The sequence below is a fragment of the Panthera onca genome, chromosome B2, assembly GCF_046562875.1.
Source record: "Panthera onca isolate mPanOnc1 chromosome B2, mPanOnc1 haplotype 2, whole genome shotgun sequence".
Taxonomy (NCBI): Eukaryota; Metazoa; Chordata; class Mammalia; order Carnivora; family Felidae; genus Panthera; species Panthera onca.
In genome coordinates, this window is record NC_138343.1 from 109,391,068 (window position 1) to 109,406,005 (window position 14,938).

Consider the following 14,938-nt stretch of genomic DNA (forward strand, 5'->3'; position numbering starts at 1 on the left):
GCGAATTAAAAAGCCAGTTCCCATCAGAGTGCCCTCATCTCCTGCTCTAGTGGCAGTTAATTGTTACAGGCTTCGGAACAACTGTTTACTAATATGACTCCATTTCAAGCTTCCTTAATAAGAGAGAGACTGAGGGAAACTCCTGATATCCAAGGAAGAGTTAAAAAATCGGGCCACAAAAAGGACAAGGATACAGCACATGCACCACTGAAATTGGGAACTCTACTACAATTAGGACACTATCTGTGTTTCCATAAGTGAACTTCATTTCCCCCTTCATCGCACATTGACTTGCTCTGCAAAGTGGAAATGAGGGCCTCTGGCCCTAGCCAACAAACTGTAGCTCTAGAAACAGAGTTAAATCAGCATATGGAAGGTTCTTTTGGAAATCGCATGTTAGAAACCGGTGAAGTGAAATTTCCAGAAGCAGCAGCTGGGAGAGGCTGCAAAGCCCAAACAACAGGTATCAACCACATACAAGATCCTTTACATTTGTAACCTTTGACACAAGTCTTACAACCATCTCAAGGAGATAATTAAGAATACTGATGCATGGGTCACCTGACTGGCTCAGTCGGTAGAATATGCAACTCTTGATCTTAGGGTTGTAAGTTTGAGCCCCACATTGGGTGTATAGATGACTTAAAAATAAAATCTTTAAAAAAAGAATATTGACTCAAAGATATGTATCATAAGAAAAACTGTGTACACACACACACACACACACATACATACATATAAATTATAAAACAGCCACCTTACAAGAGTAGCTTAAACTTTGACATTTTTCGCAACACCACTCACCATCAGTAGAGAAGAGCCTGACAAAGGGTGACCAAAGCCTTCTCATGAATACTCTCTGGCTCCCCCATTTTCATATGTGGCTTCGCACAACTGCATACACAAGACTGCAAAGTTGTGTACCTTTAGCAATTTAAATATCTTTAGGAATAATTGACCATATTTCTTCCCCCCAAATATCTCATAGGAAATGGAAAAATGATAAAGTAACACCACATCTGGAGGACAATTATGGCAGCCAAAAGTCTTTTTTACACATTCCTTAAAGAATATACTAAGAAAATCATCGTTATAAAATACCTGTATGTCAAGAATATTATAAACTAGTAAAAAATTTAAGAAAACATTTCCAACATATTGCCAACCAAGTTAAAGGCCATCTACAAATATTTAGATGTAAGACTATGGAGCATACATGCCCATAATAAATTAAGACAAAAAGGATGTTATAGTATATCTCCCTGTTGAGACAGAAAGGAGATGAAGAGAAAAAAAGACAGAGACAGAGACAGAAAGACATAGAGACAGAGAGATAGAGATGGGAGTAGGTGTAGCTATAGCTGGGGAAAGGCATTACAAATTTAAAAAGAAAAACTCTATAAAAGTCTTAACATCTTTCTGGAGGATATATAGAAATGAGATTTCTATGTGCCAACTGAATGGTATTATATTTTGTTTCAATATATTACAATAATCATAAGCAAAAAAAAGTTTATTCATCAAAATGACACCTCTAGGGGTGCCTGGGTGGCTCAGTGGGTTAGGCATCCAACTTCAGCTCAGGTCATGATGTCACAGTTCATGCGTTCAAGCCCTGGATGGGGCTCTGCACTGACGGTGCTGAGCCTTTTTGAGATTCTCTCTCTCCCTCTCTCTCTGCCCCTCCCCAACTCATGCTGTCTCTGTCTCTCTCAAATAAATAAATAAACTTTAAAAAAATGTATAAAAAGCAAATAATGGCACTTCCAATGTGTCACATACTATTTTAAGGGTTTTACATATACTAACATTTAATCTTCATGACTACACTCTAAGGTACGTCATGTGGTTATCCCATTTACAGAGAAGTTTAATAACTTGCCCCAAATCCTCAGCTGGTACCTAGCAGAGCCAGAACTGGAATCCAAGAAGGCTGGCTCCAGTACCTGGGCCTCAGCCACTTGACTATACTGACTCTTTTTATGATTAAACTCATAACACAAGTTATTACTCAGTTCTGGTGAAATTATTAATCTGTTTTGTCATTCTACAACATGAAAATAAATTTTAAAACAATTTATTGAACATTTTTAATTCTATGTTTTCTGCAAAAAACAAAGCAGTGGTATTTTGCCATGGGGAAACTACATGCTTAAAGCCCACCCACTCTGAGTAAATTATTTCCATATTATATTTATAGAGTCTATTTATTTTGCTATTTTGAGAGATTTTTCACTTCTATAAATTTCTAAATCATTATTCCTATGAAGATAAATTATTATATTCTAGAATTGCTTCAAAGAAAGATTTAAAGGCAGTAAAAATAAAACATTTTCCTTTATATTTGGGGTTTCCATTTCTTGACCATTTTAATATGGTATGGGTTAAAATAAAAGTATTTCACTAATATACAGGGCTTAAGTATCATAAGGCTAAAATCTTATAATCTGAGTTTTTTGTAGTGACATTTTCATTCATCATAGTATTTCATCAAGAATTACTTTTAATAAACATTAATGACTATATCACTCATTTACTTATTTTTAGCTGTAATGAAATAGATACTTTAAAAGAAACTTAATTTGTATGAAAATATAAAACACATAAGATATTTACCATCTAGTATCTAGGTATATCTGGGTAGAGGGAAGTGAATAATCTTTGCATGAGTTTATAAAGTTGATTTAGAAGAAATCTCTGCCTGTCCCTCTGACAAGATTTTTTTGGTAAGAAAACTGTGTTGTAATGAATTGTTGAACCTGTGTTAACAAAACAGTTGAAAGAGATAAACAGTCAATACAGAAAAAGACAAAATACCCAAACTAGATTCAACTAAAATTATGGGATATTTTGATGCAGTCTGTTGAAATGTGCTTTCTCATATATATTAATCATTGGTTATTTAAGTGTGTCAATCCTAGCACATAGGAGAGCACCTATCAATGTTCCTAAGAGTTTCATTCATCTTTTCATCAACATTTATTTCTGTGTGTTATTTATTGGGAGGTTGTGTTAACACTAAGGAAGAATTAGATGGTATAGGCTGAGAAAAAAAGGCTCTGAGGTGGTTCAGGGTAGAGCCTCAGTTTAGAAGGAAAGGAAAATGATTCTATTACCTACTCTTGTAGAAAACAACTGTGAGCCTCTGATCTTGAGCTGCATAATTTGAATTACCACTGAATAACTGAACTCATATTTGTTGACATATTATTCCTATTCATGATATTGAAATCCTGTAACTGTTTGCATAAAAAAGTATTCACATATATTGAAAATGTCATGTACTATATTCTTTCTTGATGGCATCATCTCCTAAGTATTCTATGCTTTGGTCTACTTTCTAAAATTTCTTTATAAAAACACAATTCATTATTTTTCCCCATATTTTTGTCACTAGGGTATTCCTTCTCCTTTCTCTCTATATGACCTGGGCTTGTTCACAGCATGGCAATACAAGAGTAAGTATTCCAACAGGAACTATGAAGAAGCTTTATGAGACTTTATGACATGGTCATGGGAGTCACATAGTGTCACTTCAACCATAGTCACAGACCTATCCAGATTCAAGGAGAAATAATGTAGATCCCTCTTCCCAAATCATGGTCAGAATATCAGTATCACTCCATGGGAAGGTCTTGTGTGATAGGATATAATATAATATAACATCACAGTATAACAAAATATAATACCACATCTCATCACAATATAGTGCATTATAATATAACATATGATAGATAACATAATATGTGGCCATTTGGAGAAAATACAGTCTGCAAAAGTTCACTCTCCAGCCATAGTTTACATCCCTCCTACATGATAAAAATATTCATCCCTTCTCCAACACCTACAAATACCATCTCATTACAATAAGCTCAAAATCCAGGAAATTGTCAATTAAATCAGATTGAAGTATGAATGATGCTCAGATATAGTTCCTCAGGTATATCTCTTTGAGTACATTCCACTCAATTAATGATTTTTGAAATAAAGAGACAAATTTAAGGCAAAAGATAATCATTATGCACACTTCCAGTCAAAAAGGAGTTAATGGTCGATACCAACTCTGAAATTCAGCCTGCACATATTACCAGTTCCCTGAGTGGAGCTCAATCCTACTTCCTGGGAATTATTTACTGTGGCTCTTGGCCTTGCCATCAAGGCCCTGTATTTACTGTTTCTTTTCAATAAAATTTAGCCTATATGTACAGTTGAATACAGTTTTAAGTCTTTTTCCTGCCCATGGAAATTAAGGAACTCAAAGCCCTCCTTCCCTTTTGTATTGTCCCTGTTCCTTTCAGTCTAAGCTGGTATAATTCTTAAAAAAAAAAATCATAGGCTTTTTTGTGTCAGTTTGTAATGCACTCCATTATACCACTCACAAATCTCCTTGAAGTAAATAATTTCATCCTGTGATCTCTGTGAGCCTGCAGGAGGAACACCACCCCTAACACTCTCAGAAGCCCTAATGTTTACCAGAAAGGGTGTTCAAACTGTGTCCTTAAGACACTTATAGGATCTTTTGAGTATTTGAAGGGATCTATGAGATAATATCGCAAAGATTTTTGAGGTCTTCACAAGGGCTTTGTGTTGGGCTTGAATATGATTTTTGACCAGAAGCCATTTCTTAATTTTGGAATCATTTGCTATCAGAAGATGCTGAGAAAAAGAAACCAATTTAATTTTTTTAATTTAAAAGACTTGACTCGTTTATATTAAATCATTTGTTTCTTATATTTTCTCTCCATCTAGCTTTTGATTATAGGCAGCACGGAGTCAGATGATACTTTCAATACACATCTATTCTACTATGATATTCTCATTTATGTCAATTTCTACAGTATCCTTTCTTTGATTAAATAGACTTCCAAAAATGATCCCTCTTTTCCATTTCATTGATTTTTTTGAAAGCACACCTTGTTGGTTATTGAGTATGCCTAATTTTTCTGATGAATGCTTATTTATTGACAACTATTTTATTTTTAATTTACTATTGCATATATTTGTTATTTTTCTAATTGATTACATTCTTTCCTTTGAGCATTTACAGTTATAAAACTTCAACTGAGAATCAGTTTGGTCACATTCATTATTATTTATTTTTAAATAGTTTGTAAATAGTGTTTTTTTAATTTATTTAAAAAAATTTTCCTAGCAGTGCTCCATCAACTGATGAATGGATAAAGAAACTGTGGTTTATAAACACAATGGAATACTACTTGGCAATGAGAAAGAATGAAATATGGCCTTTTGTAGCAACATGGATGGAACTGGAGAGTGTTATGCTAAGTGAAATAAGTCATACAGAGAAAGACAGATACCATATGTTTTCACTCTTATGTGGATCCTGAGAAACTTAACAGAAGACCATGGGGGAGGGGAAGGGAAAAAAAAGTTAGAGAGGGAGGGAGCCAAATCATAAGAGACTCTTAAAAACTGAAAATAAACTGAGGGTCGATGGGGGTGGGAGGGAGGGGAAAGTGGGTGATGAGCATTGAGGAGGGCACCTGTTGGGATGAACACTGGGTGTTGTACGGAAACCAACTTGACAATAAATTTCATTTAAAAAATTAAAAATAAATAAATAAATAAATAAGTAAATTTTATAATGTTCAGTTATTTTTAAGAGTGACAGAGAGACAGAGAGAAAGTGGGGGAGGGGTAGAGAGAGAGAGAGGGAGACACAGAGTCCAAAGCAGGCTCCAGGCTCTGAGCTGTCAGCACAGAGCCCAACGCGGGGCTCAAACTCACAAACCTGCGAGATCATGACCTGAGCTGAAGTCAGAGGCTTAACCAACTGAGCCACCCAGGCGCCCCTGTAAATAATGTTTTTAACTTTTAAATTGCCAATGGCACGTTTGACCTTTTTTTTTCCTCAACCAAGAGGTCTCACATGTTTTTTACTGAACCAACCTATAGGTGCAGAAACATCATAACCAAGAAAAGTCAATTTCCTGATAGAACAGATCTACTGGTCAGGCAGTAAGGATGTGATGGTGTAGAAACACATGACTTTCAGGCAGCATAAATGTGTGCCATCTCATGTTCGATCCCTTACAGACCCAGCTTCGTTCTTCTCCAAAGCCGCCTCTTGGAGTTGTATCGGATTTTATTACCAGTTTTCATCTGAATCCACCGGGTAATGGGATGATTCTGCTTTTGTTTCTTGGCCAGGAATCGCTTGATCCTGAAAGACTTGTGAGAAGACATGGCGAGAAACGGTCAGCCACACACACCACGATGGCAGAGAAGAGCAAAGACTGAACTTTTATTTATTTATTTGAGTATAGTTAACACACAATATTGCAGTTTCAATGATCGACTTAGTGATTTGTCAGGTTTGCACATTATGCTTTGTTCACCTCAAGTGTAGCTACATCTGCCACCTTACACTGCTATTAACAGTATCACTGACTGGATTCCTTATACCGTGCCTTTTATTTCCATGACTTATTCATTCCATAACTGAAAGCCTGTATCTCCCTCTCCCTTACTTGTTTTGTCCAACATGCTACTCCTCTTCCTTCTGGCAACCACAGTTTGTTCCTATATTTATAGATCTGATTCTGCTTTTTGTTTATTCTTTTTTTCTAGACTCCACTCATATGTGAAATAATTTGGTATTTGTCTTTTTATGTCTCACTTATTTCACTTAGCATAATACCCTTTAGGTCCATCCACATTGTCTCAAATGACACAATGTCATCCTTTTTATGGCTGCATAATACTCCATCATGTATATATGTATACATGTCACATTTTCTTTATCCATTCATATATTGATGGACATGTAGGTTACTTCTATATCTTAGCTACTGTAAATAATGCTTCAAAAACATAGGGGTACATATATATTTTCAAATTAGTGTTTTCATTTTCTTTGGGTAAATACCCAGTAGTGGAATTATTAAATTATATGTTATTTCTACTTTTATTTTTTGAGGAAGCTCCATACTGTTTTCCACTGTGGCTGCACCAATTCACCTTCCTACCAACAGTGCATGAGGGCTCCCTTTTCTCCACATCCTCATCAACACTTGTTATTTCATGTCATTTTGATTTTAGCTTTCTAATTGGTGTAAGATAATATATCATTGTTGTTTTGATTTGCATTTTCCTGATGATTAGTGATGTTGAGCATCTTTTCATGTGTCTATTGGCCATCTGTATGTCTTCCTTGGGAAAATGTCTATTCAGGTCTTCTGCCCATTTTTTAATTGGATTGTTAGTTTTTTTGGTGTTGAGTTGTATAAGTTCTTTATTTATTTTGGTATTAATTCTTATCAGATATATCGTTTGCAAATATCTTCTCCCATTCAGTAGGGTTTTTTGTTTTGTTTTGTTTTGTTGATGATTTCCTTTGATGTACAAGAGCTTTTTATTTTGATGTAGTCCCAAAATTATTAAATCAAATGACTGGGTGACTCAGTCACTTAATTGTCTGATTCTTGATTCTCACAAACCGTGAGACTGAGCCCCACATGGAGCTCTGCGCTGACAGTGCAGAGCCTGCTAAAGATTCTCTCTCTCTCTCTGCCCCTCCCCTACTCTCTCTCTGAAAATAAATAAACATTAAAAAAACTGAATATAAGGGGCGGCTGGGTGGCTCAGTCGGTTAAGCGTCTGACTTCAGCTCAGGTCATGATCTCACAGTCCATGGGTTTGAGCCCTGCGTCAGGCTCTGTGCTGACAGCTCAGAGCCTGGAGCCTGTTTCAGATTCTGTGTCTCCCTCTCTCTGACCCTCCCCCGTTCATGCTCTGTCTCTCTCTGTCTCAAAAATAAAATAAAAAAAAATTTAAAAAAAACAAAAAAAACTGAATATAAGAAAATTATTAAAGACCTCAAATAGCCAAAGCAACCTTGAGAAAGAACATGGTTGGAGGCATCACACATCCTGATTTCAAACTATATTAAAAAGCCAAAGTAATTAAAACATTATGGTAGTGGCCTAAAAATAGACATATAGACCAATGAAACAAAATAGAGCCCAGAAGTAAAGCCATGCATATATGATCAACTAATTTATGACAAAACAGCCAAGAATATATAATGGGGCTAAAGATAGTCTCTTCAGTAAATGGTGCTGGGAAAAGTGGACAGTCACATGCAAAAAAATCCCCAACCGACCAACCAACCACCCAACTGAACCAAATTAAACCAAAGAAAGAAAGAAAGAAAGAAAGAAAGAAAGAAAGAAAAAGAGGACCACTATCTTATACCATTCACAAAAACTAACTCAAAATGGATTAAAGACTTGAACATGACCTGCAAACCATAAAACTCTTAGAAGAAAACAGAGGGAGTGAGCTTCTTGACATCATTCTTGGCAATGATTTTTTGTATCTGACTCCAAAAGCAAAGACAACAAAAGCAAAAATAAAAAGTGAGACTATATCAAACTAAAGGCTTTTGCACAGCAAACATCAACAAAATGAAAAGGCAGCATTCTGAATAGGAGAAAATATTTGCAAATCATAGATCCAATATGGGGTTAATATTCAAAATATTTAAAGAACTCATACAACTCAATGGAAAAAAAACAAACAAAAATCAACCAATTCCATTGAGATATAGGCAGAGGATCTGAATAGGTATTTTTCCAAATAACATATACAAATGGTGAACAGGTACATTAAAATGTGCTTGACATCACTAATCATCAAGAAAACACAAATCAAAACCACAATGAGATGTCACCTCATACCTGTCAAAATGACTATTATCTTTTTTTTTACTTTTTTTCTTTTATTTTTTTCTTATTCTTTTTTTTTACATTTTTTTACATTTATTTATTTTTGAGAGACAGAGCACAAGTGGGGGAGGGGCAGAGAGAGAAGGAGACACAGAATCTGAACCAGGCTCCAGGCTCTGAGCTGACAGCACAGAGCCCAATGTGGGGCTCGAACTCACAAACAGTGAGATCATGACCAGAGCTAAAGTCGAGCGCTCAACCGACCGAGCCACTCAGGCGCCCCCAGAATGACTATTATCAAAAGACGGGGAGGGGGAGGGGAGACAAGAAATAACTGTGTTGGCGAGGAAGTGAAGATAAGGAAAACTTTGTGCTCCTCTACAGTGAGGGATAAGGGCTGTAAATTGGTGCAGCCAATATGAAAAACATTTATGCAGATTCCTCAAAAACTTAAAATAGAACTATCATATGATTCAACAATTTTACTTCCAGATATTTATCCAAAGGAAACAAAAACACTAACTCAAAAAGATATATGCACCCTCATTTTCTATGCAGCATTTTTAACAATAGCCAAGACATATAAGCAAGTGTCTAACAATGCATGAATGTATAAAGACAATATGGTATGTAAATACAATGGAGTATTATTCAGCCATAAAAAAGAAAATCTTGCCAACTGACAACATGGATGGACCTTGAAGTCATTTTACCAAGTGAAGTAAGTCAGACAGAGAAAGACAAATACCATATGATTTCACTTATATGTAAAGTAAATGTAAAATCTGAAAACAAACAAGCAAAACTGCCAAACTCCTAAGTACAGAAAATAGACTAGTGATTGTCAGAGGCAGGGGCCAGGGAATAGGCCAGATGCGTGAAGGTAGTCAAAAGGCACACTTTCAGATATAAATTAAATGTCATGGGGATGAAATGTACAGTATGGTGACAATAGTTAATAACATTATATTGTACATTTGAGAATTGCTAAGGGAATAGATCTTAAATGCTCTTATTATAAGAAAAACACTAGTACTGTGAGAAATGTTAACTAGACTTACTGTGATGAGCATTTCACAATATATACAAATAGTGAATCATGTTATACACCTGAAATTAATGTAATATTATATGTTAATTTTATTTCAATTAAAGAAACTAAATCATAGAAGCTACTGTACGATTATATTTCTCTGAATAATTTAAAATACACAGAAAAAATGCTAGATACATAGAAGACACTTAAATTGATAAATTTGTTGATGAATTGCACTGAATTAAATTCTAAATAATGTTTGATTTTAAAAAGCATGCAAATTTGAGTTTAGCCAGTACAAATTTCATTGGAACTTTTTCTTTTTTTTTTTTTAACGTTTATTTATTTTTGAGACAGAGAGAGACAGAGCATGAATGGGGGAGGGTCAGAGAGAGAGGGAGACACAGAATCTGAAACAGGCTCCAGGCTCTGAGCAGTCAGCACAGAGCCCGACGCGGGGCTCGAACTCACGGACCGCGAGATGGTGACCTGAGCCGAAGTCGGACGCTTAACCGACTGTGCCACCCAGGCGCCCCCATTGCAACTTTTTCTTAAGTGAAAGTCCACATGGAAAATAAGAGATAAAGGTGGAATTGTATTGATTGAAACAGGGGATCCACATCATAACTGCCCACTGTCTCCACCTTCTAACCTAAATACCCATCCACCACAAAAATCTTTGGAGAAGCTCTATGAATCCCCTAAAGTTTATCAGAACACTTAAACATGAGCCTAGTCTCATAATATACCTGATAATCCTTTGTAAGTGAAGTGTGGCTTCTTAATTAACTAATGCTTTAGTAGCTCTTCCCTTTGGACATCTATAAAGAAAAAATATGAATAGTTCAATCTTTAGATTTTAAAATCAAAAGTCATAAGATAGGCCAAAGAGATTTGTGAAGATCTGATGAAAAATGCATTCAAAATGATGACTCAAATGAATCAAAATAAAAACAACAAAGAAAACAAAGAAAATTCTCTTCTCATCCAGACTTCTCAGGAGTCACATAAACAGCCAGCTATAAACCCAAAGAGAAAAATCACCTTTGATCATAGTTTGGCATAACCACATGTCCCTTAAAATCTCTGCTCACTGACTCCAACATTAGGAATGTCTGTGTCTTAATATTATGTGGATATTCATTTTTTTCAGAAGCCAAGTTACGTGTCTTGTATCAGACACACACTCATACTTCCGAATTTCCATGAAACAATTCTGTCTGCATTTACTCAAAATGCAACCTGAACAAAAAACTATTCAGAACTTGATTATAAATAGATTCTTTTGTTAGTTAAAAATCTGGTTCCTTTCCTGACAGCGAAATGCCTTTTGGAGCTTCTAAATATTTATTTTAAAACCTCACCTAGCTCCTAAAATAGTAGATTCACCTTTTATAAATCATAAATGAAAGAATGGTCTAAAACTTAAATGCAATTATCTTATAAAATAAAGTCTTGTGGAGCTTATTTAAACTCAGACTTCAAAATATTGATTTTTACTTTCAATAATATATAACCATTACATTTAATACCTATTTTCTCTACTGATATATCCACATTGTGATTTAAGTAACAGTAGGAAGAATTTTATATAGCTGTCAAATCTCTCAGTCAACTATATTTTAGAGATCTACTTTCCCAGTTGTTTGAATAGCCTTTATAATAAGGTACATGAAATTTGTAAGTAAAGCTAAAATAGATTGCGAAAAATCTTAGATTATTTCTTATTAGACGATGTAAAATTTATGAAATACCAAGAAGAGCTTTTATATTCCATCTTCAAAATTGATTTTATACTTCTTTTATTGTTTGTATGGATTCACATTTGCTTTAAATGTACATGTGTTTTGTGGAGGACGGGGAACAGTACGTCCAAAGACGTTGTCATATGACAGTATCTGATGTAGCATTTTAAACATTATTTTGACATCTCTAATAAAAATCAGGACATACTTCAAAGTATACATCAAGAACTATTACTTATAAACCCAGAGCAAATGAAATGGAAAATAATATTCTCAGCAATTTAATTTGGATTACATCTATCCATGTTTACTTGCTTCTGTACACTTAGACGCACTAATGCTAAAAAAATTAATGTTGGCAAGAGGAGCTATGCTAAAAACTTTTCCTAAGACATTAATTCCCTCTTATTTTTTGGAATGCATAATCTGTAAATTTTACTGACATTGTAAATCAATCAAAAGTGCTTAGAATACCAAATGAGTGTATGCTTCATAGTTAAATGTACAATAATGGAAAAGATGAAAAACATTACTGCACCACTGGTATGGTGGGAACGCTTATCTAATTACACAGCTCATCAGTTCCTGCCAAATAAAAGGGCAACAGCCAGGTGGAGCATCTTGATTTGCTATGTAGTTCTTTAACAGGAATGTTCAAAAATATTTTATTAAATTTGAAAGAGGTAATCATCAAAGATCAGTTATTAATCCACCCAGAAAAATGTACTCCTTTCAGCCTTGTTTTTGGAGCAGTGATTTCAGCCATCAAATATGAATACTTTTTTATAACACACTGATACTACACAGCTATAATCTTCTTTGTTATTTTCAATAATTCTGAGTCTTTCCTGTATGGCATAGGGGTTCTTTGTTGTTGTTGTTTTAGAAAAAAAATTTAAGTTTATTTATGTATTTTGAGAGAGAGAGAGAGCGTGAGCAGGGGAGGTGCAGACAGAGAGGGACAGAGAGAATCCCAAGCATGCTCCTATGCTCAGTCCAGAGCCTGATGCAGGGCTCCATCTCATGAACCATGAGACCATGACCTGGGCTGAAATCAAGAGTCAGACGTTTAACCAATTGAGCCAACCAGATGCCCTGGCACAGTTTTTAATAAACCCAGCTCTTGAACAATTGTGTAATCAGTGGCACACCTAAAAGGGTACAGTTCCTCTTTACAGAGAGAACAACTAATAAAGCTTTCAAAATGAAAATAAAAATAAAATAAAACAAAACATCTCTCTTTATCAATAGCTGCCATTTATCAAGATCCAGGAACAATATAGCTACACCCGCACAATGAATAGTCACCTAGAGATTTAATCAAGCATAATTTTATGCAGTTCTGGAGTAAAGTACCAATTTTTCTTTTTACAGTAAACCTTAGACAGAAGTCTAAGGAAATATGCCCTGTTATGGTTTCAATTGTTTCCTGTTATTACTCAATTGAGTTACCAGCTGGTCCTTCTCTTGTCTTATGGTTCCTCATCCTCCATGTTAGACTGTTTCCATACTATGTAAAAAATACCAGCCCCTGCAGATGTTCACTCTATATATTTTAAAATACAATACAATGTCTCAAACAAACATGTCCACATCAATAACTATGTGTGTTTGCACTTTACAGTGAACAAATGATTGTAATTATAGATGCAACATGTAGCATTACCATCTTCATTTCACATGATGCAATGTGCCTTCTATAAAACGCTACCTTCTGTTCCTTAGTATCAGATAGGTTTTGTGGAACACTTTAGGTAAGCAGAACAATGGGAGAAAGAGGAAAATAAAACCGTTACTGACTACTTACGATGTGCAAGACTATTACACCATAGAAACATTATATTTTGTCTAATTCTTATACTAAGTTTTTAAGGTAGATATTTTTATCCTTAAATTAAAATTAAAGACATCAAGAAAGACTTCAGTAGGCAAAGATACATGCCCAGGTCATATACTAGTTACTGATGGAGCCAAATATGTATAATCTATGGGCCTCAGCTTGTTTTAGATTACAGTTTCTAGGCTCTGTGGAACCTAAAAAATTTTCCTGTCATTACTAGTGAAGACTTTTGCTTTGCAGTTATTCTCTTCTATGTTTTATCGCATTTCTTCTTATTCTCTTCTCCTGCCTCAGCTTGTAGAAGCAGTTGAGGTACAAACAATTGCTTATAGCGCCACTGGAATTTTCTTGTTTGACGATTATATTATTACTGTATCAACACAGAGATTTAGCATTGTCTCTGCCAAGGCAAGGATATTTCCAACTGGTGATTCTCAAGTCATATTGTTGTACTAATGCTTAATATTGTCTTTAGGAACTCAAAGACAAGAATAGGAGGCATGCTTGTTCATTTTACAGGTGAGCAACTTTGTATGCAACTTAACATGCAAGTGTAATAGAAATCACTGGTCAGAACCCTTATAGACTAAAAACAACTTGAATTTTGAAGTAAACTCAATAAACTAAAAAGAGAAATAGAATTAAATTCAATAAAAGATGTCTGCTCTCACCACTTTCATTCAACATAGTGCTGGAAGTTCTATGCATTCAATGATGCAAGAAAAGGGAATTAAAGTCAGGGGACAAGTTGAAAAGAAAGAAATAAAACAGACCGATATGCTTATGATATCATTGTCTACATAGATAATCCCAAGAATACACAAAACACTTTCTAGAACTAAAAAAGTAGTTCAGCAAGATTTCAGGATACTAGATAAGCACACAAAAATCAATTATATTTCTACATAGTAATAATAAACATCCAGACACTAAAATTTTAAATGCAGTACCATTTATAATCACTCAAAAATTTATATACTTAAGTATAACTCTAATAAAAATACATGATGTATATGCTTAAAACTGAAACCAATGATGAAATAAAATCAAATAAATTTATATATTTTGATCACCTTCATCAATTTCACCCACGAATAAAAGGATAACCTTTTCAGTAAATGGTGCCAGACAAATGGAAACAAAAACAAAAACCTCTACCTAAGTGTCCCACCAATCCAAAAAAGCAAAAATTGATAAATTGGGTTACATCAATTTCAAAAATATTTGATCTAGGAAAGATCCTGTTAAGATTATAAAAAGCTAAGCTACAGAGCCAGAGAAAATATTTTCAAACCACATATCTAACAGGACTTGTATCTATAATATATAAAGAGCCCTCAAAATCTAGCAGATAAAATATAACTAAATCCAAATAGAAGATGGACAAAAAATGTAAATATACATTTCATCAAAAAAGATATATAGGTAGTGAATAAGTACATTAAAAGATGTTCAGTATTATTACTCATTAGGGAAATGCAATTTAAAACCACAAAGACTGGATAAGAGAAAAAGAGAATGTGTATAATAAGAGAAGAGGCCAATGGTCTGAGTCTTGAGCCACTGATATTCAGAAGACAGAAGCATGAAGGCACGCCAAGGGCAGGTGGGAGGGGGATACTGTTAG

General features: G+C 34.7%; 1 protein-coding gene and 1 long non-coding RNA gene across 4 annotated transcripts in view; one reads left to right on the top strand and one right to left on the bottom strand.

The window, feature by feature from the left end:
• Nucleotides 1-5,067, top strand: part of LOC144616418 (uncharacterized) — an 82,738-nt gene extending 77,671 nt beyond the window's left edge. For all 3 annotated transcript variants that reach the window (XR_013555745.2, XR_013555746.2, XR_013555744.2), the window contains 2 exons: nt 3,398-3,458; nt 4,750-5,067. This is a non-coding gene — a long non-coding RNA (uncharacterized LOC144616418). The remainder of the gene's footprint in view (nt 1-3,397; nt 3,459-4,749) is intronic.
• Nucleotides 5,068-5,614: 547 nt separating this feature from the next.
• On the bottom strand, nt 5,615-9,864 carry LOC132667587 (large ribosomal subunit protein eL39-like). The gene is made up of 2 exons (XM_081795777.1): nt 7,814-9,864; nt 5,615-7,578 (listed from the first exon to the last, which is right to left on the bottom strand). The coding sequence occupies exon 2, from the start codon at nt 6,205-6,207 to the stop codon at nt 6,052-6,054; it is 156 nt and encodes a 51-aa protein (XP_081651903.1). The 5' UTR covers nt 6,208-7,578; nt 7,814-9,864; the 3' UTR covers nt 5,615-6,051.
• Nucleotides 9,865-14,938: the final 5,074 nt, after the last annotated feature.